We start from the raw sequence: 20409 nt of genomic DNA, 5'->3' as shown, positions 1-20409 counted from the left end.
GAGCGCGTGTGATAAGACAAGGACACTAAAGGAAGGAAACGCCACTTTTTTGTAATCACCAAACCTTTTCGCCAAATTATGGGTACATACCGTAAATACCCAAAGTTTGGAGGGAGTCAAATGTCGTGTTTATCCCTAAGCCAGGTAAACTCTCATACGATCAAGTAAAGTCTTTTAGACCTATTTCACTCACCTCAATCATCTTTAAAAACCTCAAAAGGGTGGTTCTAACTGAGATTGAAGAAAATTACCTGACCCAAGTCCCCATAAACTGAAATCAGCATGCCTTTCGTAAAGGAAGCAGCTGCCACTCCGCTTTATTGGACATGGTTGATGATATTGAGAGCGCAATCCTGCGCGGACAATATGCTCGAGGGATATTTTTGGATATCTCTGGGGCATTCGACAATCTTAGCCCGTCCTCTGCCATACGTGGAAAGAAGGCTAAGAACATATCTGACTCTATTGTCAATTGGTATGAGTACTATTTAAACAATAGGTCAACCACAACCACTATAAAGGGAATCACTAGGTCCAGGCACCTCACAAAGGGCACACCTCAAGGCGGGGTTCTGAGCCCTCTCGTGTGGAATCTGGCTTTTGACGAACTCTTAAATCTGTTTTAACAGGTCCTGTTAAGATAAGAGGCTTTACCGATGATGCGTGTCTACTCATCAAAGGTATTGACAAAAAGACAATCATGACTATTGCCCAAAAGGCAGTGGATCAAGTGTCACAATGGGGCGCACAGAATGGACTCACATTTGGTGCTGCCAAAACTGTTGTGGTACTTTTCAACACCCGTTACAAGGATGAGTCTCCCGAACAACTAATCATTGATGGGTCTGAGATCCCGTTCTCAGACTCTGCCACTTACCTAGGGGTTGAGCTCGACAAAAAGCTGAGCTTTTCTGCACATATTACCAACAAATGCAAGAAAGCCAAGCGACTTCTTATGAAACTAAAGCAAGGTATAGGTCAGCTCTGGGGCCCTACCCCGGCCAATATGAGTTGGATGTACACTGCTATAATTAGGCCCATGATCTCATACGGTTCCATCGTATGGGGGAAGAGGGCTAAATTCAAGAGAATGCAACTGGACCGGCTCCAAAGGCTGGCCATGTTACTAACAACCCATATTATCAAGAGCACCCCAACCCGGGGTCTTGAGATCATCATGGGACTTCCTCCTCTTGATTTATTCATCGAGAACATGGGAGCCAAAGCTGCCCAAAGGATTTTGGGCAGAAACAAACAAATCTGGGATGGGGTGGGTAACGGCCAAAAACGAGGTCACCTCTTACTATGGACGAACCACCTAGACCAATCCGATGAATACTCTACGATGGAATACGATCGTAAAATTGAGTCAAAACACTGGGGTAATAATTTCTTTATCAACTCAGCCAGTTTCGACAAAGGTGCTCCGGGTAAAAATAGAGGGATTCTCTGTTTTACTGATGGAAGCAAAACCAACAATGGAGTAGGATGGGGTTACCACATTGTCCGTGAGGATGATAGTGACCCTCTACAAGGACATGGTAAACTAGGTGACGACAACTCGGTATTCCAAGCCGAGGTGTTTGCCATCACGAATGATGCGAGATCCCTCCTAGCATAGTCAAAAGAAGCACACAAAATTATCGATTTCTACATTGACAGTCAGGCTGCAATCAAGGCCATCGGTAAAATTAGCTCAATATCCAAAGTAGTTGAGGAGTGAATCAACACTCTAAACTCATTGGGTGTCAACAATATGGTCATGCTCCACTGGATTAAGGCCCAAGTGGGACATGACTTGAATGAAAAAGTAGATGCTCTAGCTAAGCTGGGCACTACAGAAGAACCTTACAAACAACTACCACGCCCCACTACTGTTCATGCCATTGCCTTCCGGGACATTCTCATGGATAAGTGGCAAGAACTTTGGATGAAACCAGACAAAACACTTAACAAACTGCTTTTCCGCCAATCTGGGCTTTGGTTTGAAAATGTAGATAACAAATTTTCGAAAGATTTCTTAAAACTCGATCGAGCTATTTTAAGTAAATTAATTCAAGCCATTAGCGGCCACAGATACCTGAATTATCATCAGTATAAGATAGGTAGAACATTAACCGAACTGTGCAGGTTTTGCAAAGGGGCAAATGAAGAATCTCATCATATTGTCGCGGTGTGTCCAGCGCTCTCTTAACAGAGGCAAAGGGCACTCCACACAACAGGTTTTGACATCCCCATGGACCTACCGAGTCTACTAAGGTTTCTTCGGGAACCAACTATTGGTAGACTCTTCAGTTCCGAAGGGGTAGAGCAAACAGACCATGTGTCTGACTCATTTCAAAACTTTTAAAGAGTGTGTTTATAATAGTCCAAAGCAAAAATCGCATTAGCGGTTAGCCTTTGGGTGGCCGGATCCTCAATATCCATTCACCCAGGCTGTCAAAACAAAGACTGTCAAAGTTCCTCATCAAATAATTGAATTTATTCTTGTTGATTTTCTATCTATGCTTGTTATTGAGCCAGTTTTGGGCACTATTACAAGATTTGTAAGACAATTGACTTTTTTGATTAATTTGATGTTCATGGGTAATTCATTTATTCTTCTGACTTTCAAAGTTAATTCAGAAATATTTAGTATATGAACAGAGTTGTATATCAAAGAGATCATTATTTGCTAAAAAAACACTTAATGTAAAAAATGTACTATGGGGCTTGGGTTATTTGTTTTGTTGATACTAGAGTTACTTACTTATTTCAACCCAATGGCCTAATTAGGCGGGCAAAGGAAAGCCGTATTTTTTCCTCTCTTTAGAGTCCCTGGATAAGACTAACATGAAATTAAAACTAGGACTCCAAAAAGAACACAAATGACATTTTGTCCATTTTGTCGGAGCCTCTTTATCACATTGCCACTCTGCTGATACATTCTGAACTAACTAGAAAACACCAACTATAAAAGTAGCTTAGATATAAATCGATAAGCAAGGTTAAATGAAGAAACCTCAACATCAAGCATTAATCCCAATGTTTTAACGACGCACAATTTTCAGTTTTGCGGTCGGAAATAACCGAAATAATTATAATTTGTAATTGAAATATATCAATCACATGCCCTCGAATGTAATTAATTACAACTACTCTGTTTCTCAATGTAATGACTAGCAAATGCTGGTCTAACGATTCAGTAGTTTGGTAGTGGGCTGCTTATCAAATCAGACTCCTTTCTGTTTTCACCTTTTACATTTTGCACTTTTTTCCTCTTCCGTTTCCTCCCTCTCAGGGAACCCACCATTCTTGGTTTGGTTTTTACGGGCTTTTCTAACCGCTACACGGAATGTAATTCCCAATACTATAAAAATTCAAGATTATAATTCCTCTGATTATTACCTTTCAATCTTTGTGTGATATTTGGTCTACCAACGAATTTGAGTTGGCAGACCAAGCTAGTTCTTGAACGTAGGGTTGATCTAGAATGCTGTGTAAAAATTTGTCCTAGTCTGACTTGAAAGATGCTAACGGATCAATAGGACATGTTCAATGAATGAAATTCAAGGAAAAACGTGGTCCGCCACCCTAAATTTTGCATTTTTGGTAGGGAGAATTATGGTCGTTAAAAAGTGAACTTTGAGATGACAGCTGTCAAGCTGCTCTTCATACTCTAGCGTTATTCATGGAGGCGTTAAAGCAAAGACGATTTGGCGCGCTTATTCAGGGCACAAGTCTCTCATCATCTCTCATGGACCTGTCTGGGGCCGATTTGGCAGTTTGCCTCCAACTACTGTTCGTCCATGACCTGCAACTGTCTTCGTTGCAGTGAACACCAGCACACTTACCATTCCCTTTACTTTTGCAACCATAATTATGTCTAACACATCACAATAAAACAATATATAGTTAATGTACAAAAGGTTAGATAATACAATTATGGATTGAAATGGTATTTAGGAAACAAGTATGAGTGTGGGATGCTTTTATTAATCATGGAGTCCATTTTCTTGTTTGCTTTGTTGCACCAGTATGAATGCTACATGGATTTATACCTACATTTGTGCCCTGTTTGTGTTTAGAGATTGGTTCAGCCCTTTCCAACCCAGCCCAACTAAAACTATTGTATTGAACCATTATTGCTTAAGTCCTTTTCTTGTGGGGGTCAGATGAATGGGTCTTACAATTTAGCACTTAGTTTATCATAAAATCAACCTAATAGATAAATGGTTTCTGTGCAACATTTTTTTATTTCAACCCAAAAATCTTCAAAAGTTACTATGCTACGTCATGGACAGAGGGCATGTAAACGGTAATCAGTGGTCTCCAAGAGGCAGCTTAAAAGGTTGCGTGAGTTTTTAAAAACTTGCGTGCATGATAATTGTCTTACTGAAAATTGAATTGAGACTTAGAAGTTTGTATACGTATGAGTACATTTAGCACGATTGGCAAACTCTCAAAGTCATTGTCAAAAGGCTAAGTCTCCAACATGCCTGAATTTCTGGATTGATAGAGTTCCACCGCTTTAAAACTTTGAGAGGGGAAGCACCACACACAAATCAGGGAGGGTACCAATGGTATTTTTATATGCACTTCTAAGTAGTCTTATGCACGGCTGAGAACTTGACCAGAGTCAGTCTGATCCATAGAAAACCATAAGTAGAATGCTTAAGTTCAACAGGAGCTGTACCGCATGAGCATGTTTTCAGGTCAGCTGACGCTGGTGGAAATGGGACAAAGATATTTTGTTAAATCTTGCTTCAGGCAAGTTGAATTATTCTCATGAAACGTTTGTTATTCCTCTTTAATTTTGACTTCTTTTGAATCTTACAAATATACAGGTAGAAAGAGTGGTAGAATAATAAAAAACCATGCTTTTTAGGGCATAATACACGTAACATGTCAAATAAAGATTTGGACATTAGTAGAGCAAATCATGTACTCTATTGATTGCCCTGGTTTAGCAATGCATCTCGAAAATCTCGAAAGTGTAACAAAATGTATCCGAAATTGTAACGCAATGATGAGGCGTTTGGAATTTTGTTTCAATCTCCCAACAATGTGCTTGAATGTGGGCGACATGGTTGCGCCTTTACGTAATAAAGGTAATTCCGACACACCTCTGAAGGTCAGCCTGAACCCAGGCTTGTTCCTTGCGTTTCAGTTAAGTGTTTCCACCACATGGATGAAAACTTTGAATTGAGCCCCATTTTAACCTCTTCAAAATTTTGTTCCTAAAAATGTGGTCAGACAACTTACTCAAACCCGTTTTATGAAGCGTGCTGGACAAGAGCAATTGCTTGACAAGGAGTCTTATTAGGGGTTTCTACTCTGAATTTGGACGAGCCGTCAAAGATTCAAATTTGCACCATAGTTGTCCTAAGTAGCTTGACTACGAATGAAACATTTTTTCCACCAGCAACAGCTGAGACGAAAACATGCAATCGCAGCGCCCTTGATTGATCTATATATGAAGTTATCTATGGTCTGATCCTAATCAGGTCACACGGTAGCCTGCGTACCTGGAGAGACGGGAGACGCAGACTGTCAAGACGTTGAGGATAATCATGTCCTCTGACTCCTGACACAAAGCCTGAAAATTTCGGTATCACCTGATAGCAATGATGTCCTTCTTGAAAGGAGCTTTGAAAGCACGCTCAAAAGAAAAACTCACGCAACCTTTCAAGCTGGCTCTTGGAGAACACTGATTACCGTCTACACGGAGGGCAACCAACGCAACCTCCAGTGTATGCAAGCTGCCGAGCTGTCATCCAGAGGAGTGCAAGAACGAGTGAAAAAGATTTTTGTGTTAGAATAAAGTAATAATTTTGTTTAACAGCAATGATTTTAATTAACAGCAAGAACGTATGAATCTGATAAAAATCGATTCGAATCGAAAAATGGCCATTTATATGATACTAGATCAATGTAGACGAGTAATTACATCCCTTTTTTGAACGGTTCTATATCGTGTAAGTAGAGCGAAAACATGGATCTCACACTTAAGTGGAGTCACTGCTTTCGCTCCTCGCCTCGCAGGGCGACCAAATTTGGCTTGTTACAATTCTTCTCGATGGTCCTATTCCACTTGCTACCAAAAGCTTGAGGATTTCATGTTCAAGGGTAACGCCTAGAGATGTTTCTAATCATAGCATTCTGGAAATACTTATATACCACAATTCAGGAGAAAAAAAAATCTCAAATTCCCAAAACGTCTCAAAAACTGGACTTGTCAAGTATTGCTTTCATGAAGAATGTTGGCCCTTGATTATCTCAACTATAGAATCCTTTGCCCTTGTTCCCAAAATGGAACAAGAGATTAACATTGACAATGCCATACCACTGCTCATAAGCTCACTTGAAGGTACATGTGCCCAACTAGGAGTACCTCTTATGGCGAATGACGATAATGAAGTGATTATTCCGAAACGGAGACAAAAGCTCTTCAAGAAACAGGTGTCGTTGGCAAAGAGGCTAAAGTCCCTGGATGATGAATCATTCATATGCCAATATGTAGAAAGTAAGATTAAAGACATCGACATTCTTTTGAAAAAACTCGCTGGAAAAGGATCAGTTGTGGAAAGACAGGAAAGTTGTCCAAGATGTTAAAATCAACCCAAAAGGGTTTTAATCATACTCTAACTCCAAACGGAAAGCCAACCCAATGTAGGACCCCTTAGACTAGCGAAATATAAGCAGGTGTCTAATCCAATCAATCTGTTTTGTCATAACGGCTTAAGTTTTTGTCTTGAGCACTTGTTTGCTCTTAAAAGGCGTCAATAGGCTTTAACAAATCTGTCCCATTGTGAGTTGGAAATTGCCGCTATTGACTTATCTCATAAAAGGCTTTTGTAATTCTACTGCGCGTTTTGTCGATGTCCCTTTCATGATTTGACGACACCATACAGGGATGACCAAATATGTTAGGACACCTCAGGTCCTAACAATTACTTGACAGGAATATGAATTTTTAGTCTTAGACTAACAATTTGTGACTAAAATGCTAAGGCCAAAGATGTTCACCATATCCATAGCAGAATGAGTGGATGCCGAGCCATTTTGAAACTCCTTAACAAGCAACTGAGTTAATAAGATTTTGTTAAGAATTTAAGAATCTTCACGTTTCCAAAGGCATTTTTTTCAATAATATAGGTCTAGTTAGAAAGTTCTATTGCATTGAAAGCAAGCCAAATCCAGATGTTCAATTTCCACATGAATGAAAATAATTTGAAAGCCAGGAAACAGAAGATTGCACAGAAACGTAATATATCAGTGGCACAAAGGGCTTCTCATACCAGATTTCACAGATAACATAGGCAAGAAGCCTGAAGGACGTTATCAAAATGTTTTCTATAAGTTCCTAAAGGGTCAGCTTCTTTTCAACCCGCAAAAGCAAAGAAATGGGTTCATTTGATTATGTCAAAGATTCGTAGGGAATAGGCTGGTTTGGTTGATCCAGTAGCATCCTTTAAGTCAGATCTAGACAATTTTTATCAAAATACCTGATCCCCCCTACATTCAAGAGCTAGCCAGATCTGTTAACCAACTCTAATTCGTTGGTAGACCAAATTTCATGTAAGGATTAAAAGTAAAAAATAGACGAATTTTAACCTTTCATTTCAATGGTATGAGGAATGATATTTAAAGGTTAGATGATTCCTTTTTTTCTTACCGTGGGGAGATGAAATAATGTCAAAGGGCCGGTCGGGCACTCTTAGGCGGCTTGGACTAGCTTGAGCCGTTGCAAGTATTTTTTCCTTTTTTGCCCTACCGTGTTCTTAACTCTTAATCAAGAATATAATCGTTTTAAAGCAAAAAATAAACTTTTTGGCACACATTTCATCCAAAAAAGTATTTATTACTTGCCTGAAAAAAATATGTGCGTCAAGTGCGATAAACGTGTTAAATTGACGGAACTGATTATCAGAGTGAGTTTGGCTTTGCCGCTGCGATAGTACCAGCCACAGAGGAGCTGGCCAGTAGATCTAACGACATAAACTTAAAAAGCAGATTTTTGGTTCATGGGTGATTAATTGATTATATAATTGGACAAGATAGTCCAAGCCGCCTAAGAGTGCCCGAACGGCCCTGTGACACTATTTTATCTTCCCGCGGTAAGTATAAAACAGAATCACCTAACCTTTAAAGATCATCCCTCATTGGGGAATACAAGGATGTCCACAAAAAAAGGAAAGATGTTTCCTGCCAATAAGTGCATTTAGAGAATGGGAGTACTGGCACCTGAACCAAAAGAAACAGAAAGATTTTTCACCTTTCAGTCAGCCTGCAATCATTACAATGACCGAATTCTACCTAAACACATTTGATATACTGCAGTCAATAAATAGAACAGTGTTTAAAAGACAAAGATATTCAGATATATGGCCTGGTAAGGATTTATCCCGTGCGGCCAGACAGCTCCCACAATCTTATTCCCAAGGGTATCAAAGTGAGGGCAACACTTAATCACCCATCATTTGGTTGCAAAGGGTCTATGAACATGAGTGGAAGACTTCATATCGTTTTTAATAAGATCAAGCTCAAAGTCGTAAGATTAAAATGCTGCAATGAATATTTTTAGAACTTTACGGGCAATGATTAATGGCCACTTTGCCCAGCAGATTTCAAGTGCCAGTCCTCACAGTCTAGTTTATTCTGGAGTGGCAGGTCGGAGCCATTAGTTTCAGTAACATCAGTGGTCTAGACTTGGATATTCTTGAAGCTTTAGACGATTTGGACCTGGATGTCATACGTGCCTCTGGCTGATTGCTTTGATAACAGTATCTAGGTATATTAAAACCAAAGCGTGGATTTTGCGAATAAATCATTGGTTTCCCCAACAAAACATAACACTATATCTTTTATGTGCTAAATATCTTTTGGTCTAGACTTTCATAAAAGAACTTAGAACCCTGTCCTAACACCTATGGTCATCCCTATACATCTCTGATAATATACACAAATGTAGGATTCCAAGAATGATTTTCAAAGCCCTGCTTTGATTGCAACTTGTAAGGAATTTGCAATAAGAGCCTTACGCTGCACGAAATATGGTTTATGTTCTAACCTTCAGAGGGCGCTGGGTGAGGCAGCCTTTACCGAATAAGCGAATAAGGGCCGATAAGGCCAATTTCTCTTTATTTAATCATCATGCTTTTGTGTTGGTTTTTGTTAATTCTATCAAAATATTATGTTTAATTAGTGACCCAGGTCACATAATGTCCGGAAAAGAAATCGCTTTCATGGCATGTCGCGCGTAGTTTATTTGGCAATCCTCCGTGGATAGTCTGACGTTGCAAATAAGGGCCCTTATGGCGGATACATTGAAGAAAAGTGCAATAGTTGTTAGGACACCAATCATCAGAGAGCAGATCATGCGAGAGTGCTTTCGTAAATCTTTTTATTACTTGTTTAACGGTCATGTAAGATCCTGATCATTTGGTGGGTCTTGAAAGTTTTACCCTTGAAAAGAACCTTAATGAATTCCTCGTTCGTAAGCCTCTGAAAATGTGTATTTAAAGCATGGAGCACCAACAAACTTCACTCTCTTCATCAAGTGAGCAGTAGTTCATTGGTGTTGTGCACTCGTTGGCATGAATCTTGTCTTGATAATTTTGTCTTCACTGGTCTCCCACGTGGCTTCGGTGGGAACATCTGTGATCACTCTCTTGGATGATGACATGAGTGGTCACCCACTTTGCCAAGCCGAGGATCTTCTGGCTTGCCAAAAGGCTCAAGTTGATGTGGATGGCGTCCTTAACAATGATCCCATTATCTTCCCATATGAACTTACCTTGGAAAAGACCATGGATTATGAGGACGGGAGTGGCACAAGAGTCATGGAGCTAAAGGTTTGCGTTGTTTGTTGGTATGTTTGCTTTTCAGGGAATGATGCAAATCTACAACAGTTGGGAATAATGTTTCTGTTCAAAGAGGGAATGGCGTTGCTTGTCACAGCTCCTCAAAGCCAATAGGGCTTTCACTTTTTTGTTGCCATGAAAATTTGATGTTTAATTAGGCGATGCTGTTACTTCATTTTTTGACTACTTTAAAGGTGTTACTTCGGACACCAGGAAATGACTAGCGTTGTGCAACGGATTGAATTAGCCATCTTCTTTTTCGGATTTTGGGATTGAAAATTCTGGAGCTGTAAAAGCCTCCTTTTTTTTAAAGAACAGTTGAGGAATCAATAGAGCCAATACTTTGGGTGCTTTTCATTCAGCTATTGGCGAGTGGACTTCCACCACATTGACGGCATGTCTTGTTTTCAATCTTTACCTGATGCATTCTAGACGACTGAGGGGAATTCAAGCATGGCCTTGATCACTATCACTGACGAGAAGATTGTCACCGTCAGCATTGACACGTCTCATGGGCTGGATTTCAATCTTCTCAATTGCGGACCAGGCTTTTACTTGTGGCGGACGGTCAACGAGACTTTCTATGACCACTTCGATTTAAACCCAAAGGGTCTAAATCAAACCGATTCCAATCGAAAGCTTGATCCAGCTTTGACCCAACTGATGGAGGAATCTCGCCAGTCCAGTCAACAAGCCACCATCACGATTAAATTATACTACACTCCGGCTCTTCAAGACAGTCAACTGAATGTTAGGGCAACTTTGGCCAACAATATTGCTCGCACTAACATGATCATGCGCAACACAAATATTCCTCTAACAATCCAAGGCATTTGTCCCGAGCTTATACCCGTCAGCGAGATTGGATCAGCACCAGCCATCCTCAACAGAACTGTTCTTCAGTTTAACAATTTGGACGAGCTCTATGATGGGGCAGATCTGGCAATGTTGGTGACTCTTGGTTGTGCATTCCAAAGAGTTTGTGGTATGGCAGCTACCATCAATGTTATTAACCCCCTGTATAATTATTATGGGGTGCCAGTTCGTTTAGCTTGGACTATCGCTCTTATGAACCCATTGTAAGGAGAACAAAACACCGCCAAGACACTCCATCTTTTAAAAGATAATTTTCCTGTTCCTTTTCTCAGTTCCGTCTTTACCCACGAACTTGGTCATCTGTTGGGAGGCTTGCATAATCGAGAAACGATTAATTGCCGTGGAAATTGTCCTTCGACCGCCCTTGGCTTTTTGGTGCAAGGTCTTCCATATCACACTGTCATGGCGTAAGATCAGATTTGATATGGATCCCAACCAGCTAAAACAAACACAAGAAAAATAAGAAATGATAAAAGCGTGCTAGAATTCAAAATTCTGCCATTCTTTCAGATATGAGAACAGCAAGCACCCTTTTCCCATTGATTACTTTTCTACTCCAACCCTGGGCTACAATGATGGGGCTAATCCAATTGGCACTCCCGTGGATGATGTTCGAAGTACCATTCTTTCCACTCGTTTTCCAATCAGTCGCTTAGGCAATGACCAATGTCAACGAGGTTGCTTTAACAGGGACACTTGGAGCACGTGTTGGGATTGGCGACAAAGTGGCTACTGCCAGCACACCTATGTGTCTTACATGAGGGCCAATTGTGCGCTTGTATGCGGCTTTTGTTGATCGACACACAATTTGGATAAAAGCAAAATAACCGCTGTCAATTGGCTTAACTATGGTTTTGTTCATTTCTAAATTGTATCAAAATTTAAGCCACATCGAGTTTCTTTCATTGGTTTTACTGGGAAGTTGGGCCGCATTTAAATAGCTCGTTGGTTACTCAGGATCTGAGCTGGTCTACAGAATTGTTTTAGGGTACGTACGTCTTCCAAGGGAGTTGTGGACCTCTCAAACAGGTTGTGGAAATAGAGCCTTCTGACGGTGTCTTCTCAGATTTGTCGATGTTTTTCACAAATCCGTCCTACGGCCTCATCAAATCATCCTGAACCCTCGCTATAGTATGTGCCAAAAGAATTGTTCAGGGCAACCCATCTGATTATCCGTCACGATGCAGACCCTTGACGGAAACCCAATGATCGCCAGGTATTTGTCAACCTACATAGATAACGATCGCCATGTATTCCTCGAATTTAGCTCAACAACAGCAAGACAGGAGACTTAATGAGAATTAAAGGTAGCTAAAGAAAACAAGGAGAGTTTCGTTGTTGGGAGTAAGTTGCAGACTGCTGTATATTCAGAAGGAGTAAAGTATTACCCGGTGTTCGCGAATCCCTTTCCTTTTTTTTGACGCTTATTTTTTTGAGGTTTTAAATTGATATTATATGGTTTCATTATAAAATAGTGAGGCTTAGGGAGACTAAAAGCTTTCATTTGCGTGCTTGAAATCAATTCTTTGACTACAAATAACAGAGTTATGTAAACATGAAGGAGCTACGTAAAAAGATAGTCATGCGAATTCTAGCTGGGGACAAGCAAAAAGACATCGCCGAGAGGTTCCAGGTCACCCCCAAGACGGTTTACAATATCTACAAACTTTACCAAGAGACTGGTGGGTATGCCAAACGAGAAAATGGTGGAAGAAAAACATTTAAGAGAACACCAAGACTCATTATTCGTGTGAGGAAGAAAATTGAGAAGAATCCCAGAGTTGGTGTCAGGAAGTTGGCCAGGGACATGGGCATGTCGCCCTCCACCATGAGCAAGGTCGTCAAAAATGATCTAGGATTGAAGTCAAGGGTCCTGGTGCAAGTTCAGACCCTTACAGACCTTCAGAGAGCCAAGAGAGTGAGCAGAGGCAACAAGATCGTCAACTTCCTAAAGTCAAAACGGGCCGGTGTTACTCTCTTGTTCAGCGATGAGAATAACTTCTCAGTTGACCAGCATATCGACAGGAGAAATGATCGGTACCTTGCCAAGACTCCAGATGACGTCGACCCAAATATCAAGTACATCAACAAGTCGAAATTTCCTGCAAAAGCCATGTTTCTTGGTGTTGTTGGTGCTGATGGTGGAAGAGCTCCTCCAATTTGGGTGGAAGGAACCTTAAAGGCTGCCCAATACCTCAAAACCATGAAAGAAATTGTTCTTCCATGGGTAGATAGGCGTTATGGTCGTGGGCACTATGTTTTTACCTAAAATGGGGCCCCTTGTCACACCAGCAAGCTCGTCCAGAGGTACCTGAAGAAGGAACTGGGGTCCAGAGAATTTTGGTCAGCGGAATGTTGGACCCCCTCATCCCCTAACCTGAATCCATTGGACTACAGCATCTGCCCGCACATCGAGGGCAAGGTCTCGGCCAAATGTCACCCAAATATCAAGAACCTGAAGTCAGCCGTTGAGAAGGCCTGGACCGACATGTCCGAGGGTTACGTCTTTGACGTGTGCAAGGTCTTCAGTTCCCGTGACGAGAAGTGCATCGAGGTAGATGGCGGAATTTTTGATAAATGAATTGTAAAATGGTATCATAATAAATTATATTTTATGAAATAACCTCCTAAAACATGTTTTTGATGAAGTAGACCCTATTAAAAATTGGTCAAAAACCGGAAAGGGATTCGCAAACACCCGGTATGTGTAAAGAAGAGAATGCGCCTCTACTCAGCCTGTTCCATGTTTGCAACAACTTATTGGGACTTTCGATCAGAATGGTTCTCTCATAACGATGCTTTAGTACGTATATAAGTCCATTCGACAAGTTGAAAGGGAACCTTGCACCTTGTCAACAAAGAAGAACCTGAAGCTTTGCATGAGAGTCCTTGTTTATTATAGTTGCTAGCCGTCATGACCACGGCATTAGTCGTTCCTCAATAGAAGGAATGAATTAGTTACAATTACTTTGACCAAAAAAGTAAGCGTCTGTCTTTCAATGGTTGACAGGACAAGGGTCGAAGTCTTTGAGGATAAGGCCAATTGCTTAGAAAAGGTAGCATGTTGTGAATGAACGCTGGATTATCTTTATACAATGAATCTCTGGTCGGCATGAGTCCAACGAATCTTTTAGATCGTGTGCTCAGGTGGCGGCCAGAGTTCCTTCTCCCTCTTCTCCTCCCCTTTTACCCTCTCCTCCAAGGTTTTCTCTTCCTCCGCCTAAAATGAGTTTTGCCCAAAAGGTGAGAAGGCCTAGTCAAATATTTGATAGCACTAGTCCATGGAAGGACAATCAGCCCGTAAAAGGGCTTTATCTGAATGTGCATTGTCTTATTTCCAAAAAGACAGTACAAAGATCAAGGTTCTCGAGGAACTAGCTTTAGATCGGCAAGTCTCGTTCATTTCCAGGATAGAAACTTGGCTTCGACCAGGGGTCTTACATGAAGAGGTGGCCATGGTTGGTTTCAATTTAGTTCGATGTGATAGAGTACGCCCTGACAATCCCATTTTTCCGCAAAGGGGGGGGGTATGTCTATATGTTAGAAATCTGTGATCTGTGACTACAAGATCATCTAAACGCTCAACTTGACAAGCCTTGCCAATCTCAACAGACTCATCTTCAGAGCAATGAGCTGTTGCTTCTAAACTCAGGGGGGTTGAAAACACACTAGAGAACTGATCTCCAAGTATGTTGGCCATAGACTCTACATTGTCCATGACTTTCCCGTTGACCTCAAAAGGCCCAAGAAAGTATTTCGTCTTTCCCTTAAAATTTACATAAGAGAAAAAAGCCTTCGGATTCGACCAGACCTCCTGAACTACTCTATTTTCCCTTTTCAACTGATATGTCTCAATGGAGGCCTTAATTCTACCTTGGATCAACTCCAACTTTCTTTGGAGACTATCCACAACTACTGGATTTAAATTGCTCTGGAGCCTTTTGCTAGTTTGCAACTCTTTTTGAACAAAGTCTTTCTAGTATATTTTGGAATTTTTGTCCTTGTACCACCTTTCGGAACACATTCAGAGATTGCTAGACTGGAGCAAACTTCCTCAAAAACTGAAACTAATTTATCAATGGCTGCATCTATGGACGATTCCTGTTTCAGAATTGAAATCAGGTCAAGTTCTTCTAATCTCTCTATAATCAACGGCCAATGTTCATCTTTGAACTTGAACTTAGCCTGGCCGACCTTTTTGGCCGGTCTCACTCTAGAGCACGCCGGCTTTTGAGTAATGGTCGACCCTATCTCAAGAACAGGATGATCTGACAGATTAGTAGGTGTCACATGGACATACTGGATCAGATCAGGGTCATTGGAGAAAAACAAGTCGAGAACGCTACTCTCTCTAGTGGCTACACCATCAAGCTGGGAGAAATTGCGCAAGATCGCAAACTCCTCCAGCTTTTCGAACGACTGAGATGTCGATTTCGAAATGGCAATACACCCATCGGGACTAACTTCCCACTCTACAACGCTAGCCAGAAAATTAAAGTCCCCTACAAAGAAAACCTTCGGACAAGCTGCCTTATCCAACTCATTTTCAGTGAATTTGAGAGCCGACATAAAATAGTTTCAAAAATAACGCTGGTTTTTCTTCCTTCAAACCAGGGCTGCTTTTTGATCAAACTTGGCTCCTTACGCTACGTTGGAACCGGCTTGGGCTTTCACTCTCCAAGTTTTCTGGCAAGCTTTATTTCTGAAAATTTATTTGATCCCATCACAAGCTGTAACATTAATCTTCGGGCACGGTTGTCCCAATGTTCTAGTCTACGACGATGTTTGCTTCAGCGTATCAACATTTCCATTCATATTTTTTTGACAATGAAGTATTTTCTAAAAGGGTAAATAATGCACAAACATGTCAGTTCTTTTGGAGAAAAAATGACCCTTTTTGAGCTTGTGATTCATATTTGCTCTAAATTGGTAACGGTCAGTAATGGGAAAAGACATTTTTTTTTATTACGTTTTCTTACAAACTCCACGGATATTTATTTAGCCATTCTGAATCGTTTCCATTTTCATAGCAACTGCTAAATGCTCAACCGGTCCATGATTTGGTATATTTTGTGTTGATTGCATCTTTCAAAAGTCTTTTCGGCCATTTTAAAAGCATTTTAAGTGCTTTCTTGGCCATTCTTGTATCCTTGCTAATTATGACCCTGTCCATCAATGATTGATGGTCGCTTTATGATAGAATAATTTGTAGGTACTTTAGGATATAAATGATTAACGATGCTTTTGTAGACGACAGTAATCTGGCTGTTAGTGTTTTGCGACCTTTCCCTTATTCAAATATGTTTCCAGAACCATGGTCAGTGAAATAAATTGGAAGTGTTGTGTCTCAACAAAAAAAAGTGCCTTGGAAAAAAGGTAACACCTGAAAAAACCCTTACTTTCAACCATTTTTCACTTGTTTCTTACTTTCATCACGGCCAAAATAAAAAATTAATCTCACCCTGGGGAATGACCAAAGTTTTCTCCCTTGAAGGTGTTAAAGCACCAATTCTTGCTATTATTCAATCGTACGAGGGAAACTGGGCTCGGCTAGCCAGCGAGTGAACCAGAGGTATCAAATTGGAAAGCGAATGCTATCCAACATGCTATCGTAGCCACCTGGAACTGAGAGGCTTCTATAGAATATCCCAAAAGGTATTGGTGTTTTCAAAGTATTATAATATTACGCTTATGTTTACTCGTAAGCTAAAACTCACAATAAAATCCTTGTCAAAGCTTTACGCATACTTTTATACTTTTATGCACATTTATCGGTAAAACTGAGCTGTGAACAAACTATGCTTTAACTTCTGAATTTTGTCAACACAAGGTTGTGAAAAAACATCGATTATTCAAACGTTGGTGTTATGGGGAAACTGTGGGGGCAATAAATCAGTGCAATGATCAAAACATCCATTGCTTTCCACTTTGAGTGTGTCGCAACCCTGTAACCGGGTGCGAAGAAAGAGACAAATAAGAGTAAAAACTGGTGGACGCTCCAACCAAGGAAACGTTTCTAAACTGACAGTTTGTAATACAATTTTCCTTATGTGATTGGCATTAGATCGCGTTAAGTCAACTTGACAACATTTTCTCGCGTAAGTTACTTTTGTTAATTACTTTAATTCAGGTCCTGGTATGGCAAAGCATCCTTTAGCTAGTGTCCTGTATTAGAAGAGTAGGACAGTGAGTTCAGTGCACCATTGCGGTTGAATTTTGAACCTTCAATTCTTTTTTTGGTTTGGTTTGGTTTTTCACGGGCCTATCTAACCGCTATAGGGAATGTAATCCCCAGTACTATAAAAATGAACTGTTATAATTCGTCTATTTATTACCTTTCAATCTTTATATGATATTTGGTCTACCAATGAATTTGAGTTGGCAGACCGAGCTAGTCCTTGAATGTAGGGTTGATCTGGAACGCTACTTCAAAAATTTGTCCAAGTCTGACTTCAAAGATGCTACCGGATCAACAAGGCCTACGTATTCCCTACGAATATTAGAGGGAAGCAAATTAAACAATGAAGGAGTCCAAGAAAGAAGAGAGAGAGAGAGCCTATCCAAAACAATGAGTTTACATGGATCCAAGATCCAAACCAAACACACTTTTGTAAATGTTTCTGCCTTAAGAGTGAGTTCTAAGGCTAAAGTTGCTCTTCAAGCATCATTATCAGCAATTGCAGCAACATCGGATTCAAATTATGTAATTTTCAACAGAAAATGTAAAAAGCGCCATAAAGTGATGTTTAAAACGTTCAAAGTACGTTTAATGGTAGGTGAAGGGTAACTAAAGCCATATATAACTCGTAGAGGCACATATTTTAATTCAAATGTGTTTGATCTGGATCTGGGACGAATATAAACTCATTGTTTTGGCACGGAATTGAAGGTTCAAATTAAACCGCTATGGTGCGCTGAACTCACTGTCGTACTCTCCTAAATAAAGGACCCTACCTTTAGTTAGGCTGGGACAGAGTGTGAGTCTTTGTCGGCTGTGATTTTGGTCACCTCGTGGGATTGAGAGAAAATCAGTTTACTTTGTCATTTTTACTTCATACCAGACGCCAGTTATGCTCAGACCTGAGTATATGAGAGGACGCCGAGTTAATATCGGTAATTAATGTGTGTAGATTATGTTCCTTCCTTCCTTGTTCCATGGGTTTCCTTATTTTGAATAGAAACCGTCCAAAGTGGCTGAGCCCCAACGTTTTAATTGATATAAGTCAGACGAGTGTTCGAAAATCGGCTGAGTAAGCGGGAAGAGTTTAACACAGAGTGTGTTTGTGAGGATTTTTAGTATGTCGTGAAAATTACAAAAACATCATTTTGAAGGCATTCCATTATTTGTCAAAACTTCAGGATTGTGAGGGTCACCAAGCAACCAAAATGTTCTAAATTAGCTTCCAAACTAAGCAAAGCAAAAATGCATTGAGTCTAGTTAGGGCATGTAAAAAGAGATAGCAAGTAAATATAAATTGTTTAGATGGACCAATCCTTTGAAACTTTTTGGCCTGAATAATGTGTAGAAGTATAAACTTTTTGAATATGACTTCCACGTCCTATTTATATGAAGTAATGCATATCTTCAAGACTAGTGACTCACCAGCCAACCTGATACAGGCGTCCTGCATCTAGTGATGGATCAAATCAAATTTCAAACTCAAGGCTGCCAGAAAACTTGGAAAGTGAAAGTACTAGCCAATTCCGTGGTAACGTAAAATGTGAAGTTTGAGCAAAAAGTAACATTGGCTTGGCGGGAGCAATATCAGTTTACATATCTGTTTGAGGCTAACTAACAGGTTCCTAACATTCCACCAGTAATGTAATGCGTTTAAAGATCGTAATGCGTTTAAAGATCCCCTCAAATGCAGTGACATACTTGCTAGTGATGGGATCAAATAAATAATCACGGGAGGCTGCAACTAGGGTTATCACTTTACATTTTCTGTGACGCATGTGTGTATAAAGTGAATTTACACTTTTTGCAAGTAGATGACTTGGCTCACCTTTATGTTGGAAGGGTTTTGAGGTGCTGCCCTAGATCTCTCTTGAAAGAGGGTCTGTCGGGTTCCATTTTTAAAGGTTATGGGAGGGCATTCCAAAGACAGATGGCTTTTGGCACAAACCCCGATGAGGTTTGTTGGGTGAGATGGGGAACTTTGAGGTTTCTAGTTCTTGAAAGTCGAGTTACCCTGCTGGTAGAGTGACAAACTTAGACTTTTGTATAAATGAGGAATATTTTCACAACTAAGGGCATTGATTGTTTCGAAAATGATGCCTTGGCCTACCAAATGGTTGATTGAGGGTATTCCTGTTCTCTCTATTAATGTAATAAATTGAGATTCGATCACTGATTTTTGTTCTCGTCATAAAAAGCATCACTCTATTGAGCACTAATTGTACTCATTGACATTTTCCGTAAATTGATACAAAGTGACCCTTTAGTTCTCGCACCATTGAAGTCTAAGCGGGTTTTTTATGTTTCTCGTTTCATATGCATGGTTTCTGAGAATAAAGTAGACATTTAGGTAACCAAAGGCACGTGCTAGATATGCTGAGAGAGAAATTCCAATCAACATAAAGGTACATTAGCTGTTTTGGCCAAGGTTTATTATTATTATTTTCTTACGAAAAGCAAAGACGACAAAAAATCATGGACTTCAGAAGATTGGAACTGAATAATGTAGTCAGAAGTAGGCCCCTTCTTTCCTTCCTCCAAAGTCTATGAGCTACCACCCTTAGGCTTGAAATTCGTAAAACATCCTGTCTGTTCCAGTAGTGAAGCACCCTCGAAAGGTCATGGGATGGCCAATGTTTGGCCTTGTGGAGTGTTTGATTTGTATGTCATACCGTAAAACACCAAAGTAAATGCCTAACACTACCAGGATCAGATGTTGTCTAAAATAATTCTATGCGCATAATCCATTGACCATTTTCCCCAAACAGCTTGGGAGACGTAATATAAGGTGAAAATCCCACACACATGGGGATATAAGAAGTAGATCCAATGTTAATACCATACTAACCCAACCTAAACTTAACTAACCTAAACTAAACTAGCCTAACCTGACCTGACCTAGCCTAACCTGACCTAACCTTTCGGTTGCAAGGGCCTGGGGGCGCCTAGGCCGTGGCGCAAACTTGCGGCAGCTTGGTTGCAAGGATCTTAAACATATTTATGCTAACGTCTTGCCATTTTGATGAAAAGTGTGGAAAAAGTTGAAAAGACTAGCTTCAGCAGGACTCGAAGTCTCCACCACACAAAACCGTCTTATATATACGCGGTTCAGCATGCGCGGCTATCAAGAAGCCCTGAGACAGCGTAGCACATTTGGAATCTTCATTTTTATTGCGATCGAGTCGAGTCCTACATTTTTCAGCTGATTGTCAAAACGACAGCTGTCTCCCCAGCTGTTCGGGCCCAATGGTCAATGGATTATGCATATAAAAATAACTCTCCGTGCCTCTCTCTGAAAAAGTTCATTACAAGCCCATTTACCCAAAAACTACTCAACCCCTCAACTTCAACGATAATTTTAAGCACAATGGCGCTCCACGTCAATAAGTCAAAAGCCCCAAAAACTATTTGCAAAGAATGTTCAACATTCCTGGAGGAAACAGATGTGCCCTCGTGATTCCCCTGACCATAATTCCATCAATAATTTGTGAACAATCCTTAAAATGTCCG

At 40.4% G+C, this 20409-nt stretch overlaps 1 protein-coding gene across 1 annotated transcript; it reads left to right on the top strand.

The window, feature by feature from the left end:
• Window positions 1–9468: 9468 nt before the first annotated feature.
• On the top strand, window positions 9469–11621 carry LOC131877670 (uncharacterized). Its single transcript, XM_059223417.1, has 4 exons — window positions 9469–9836; window positions 10278–10924; window positions 10994–11128; window positions 11232–11621. Exons 1-4 carry the CDS (start codon window positions 9579–9581, stop codon window positions 11515–11517), a joined length of 1326 nt encoding a protein of 441 aa, XP_059079400.1. The 5' UTR covers window positions 9469–9578; the 3' UTR covers window positions 11518–11621.
• Window positions 11622–20409: the final 8788 nt, after the last annotated feature.

This window comes from Tigriopus californicus, chromosome 3, assembly GCF_007210705.1.
Source record: "Tigriopus californicus strain San Diego chromosome 3, Tcal_SD_v2.1, whole genome shotgun sequence".
Classification (NCBI taxonomy): domain Eukaryota; kingdom Metazoa; phylum Arthropoda; class Copepoda; order Harpacticoida; family Harpacticidae; genus Tigriopus; species Tigriopus californicus.
This window is presented reverse-complemented; position numbering and strand designations above follow the sequence as displayed.

Excerpts from the sequence above, each read along its gene's own strand:
- LOC131877670 (XM_059223417.1), top strand. The coding sequence starts at position 9,579 with ATGAATCTTGTCTTGATAATTTTGTCTTCACTGGTCTCCCACGTGGCT. Across the intron at positions 9,837-10,277 it reads CAAGAGTCATGGAGCTAAAG|ACGACTGAGGGGAATTCAAG; the intron begins GTTTGCGTTGTT and ends GATGCATTCTAG. Across the intron at positions 10,925-10,993 it reads ATCGCTCTTATGAACCCATT|TTCCGTCTTTACCCACGAAC; the intron begins GTAAGGAGAACA and ends TCCTTTTCTCAG.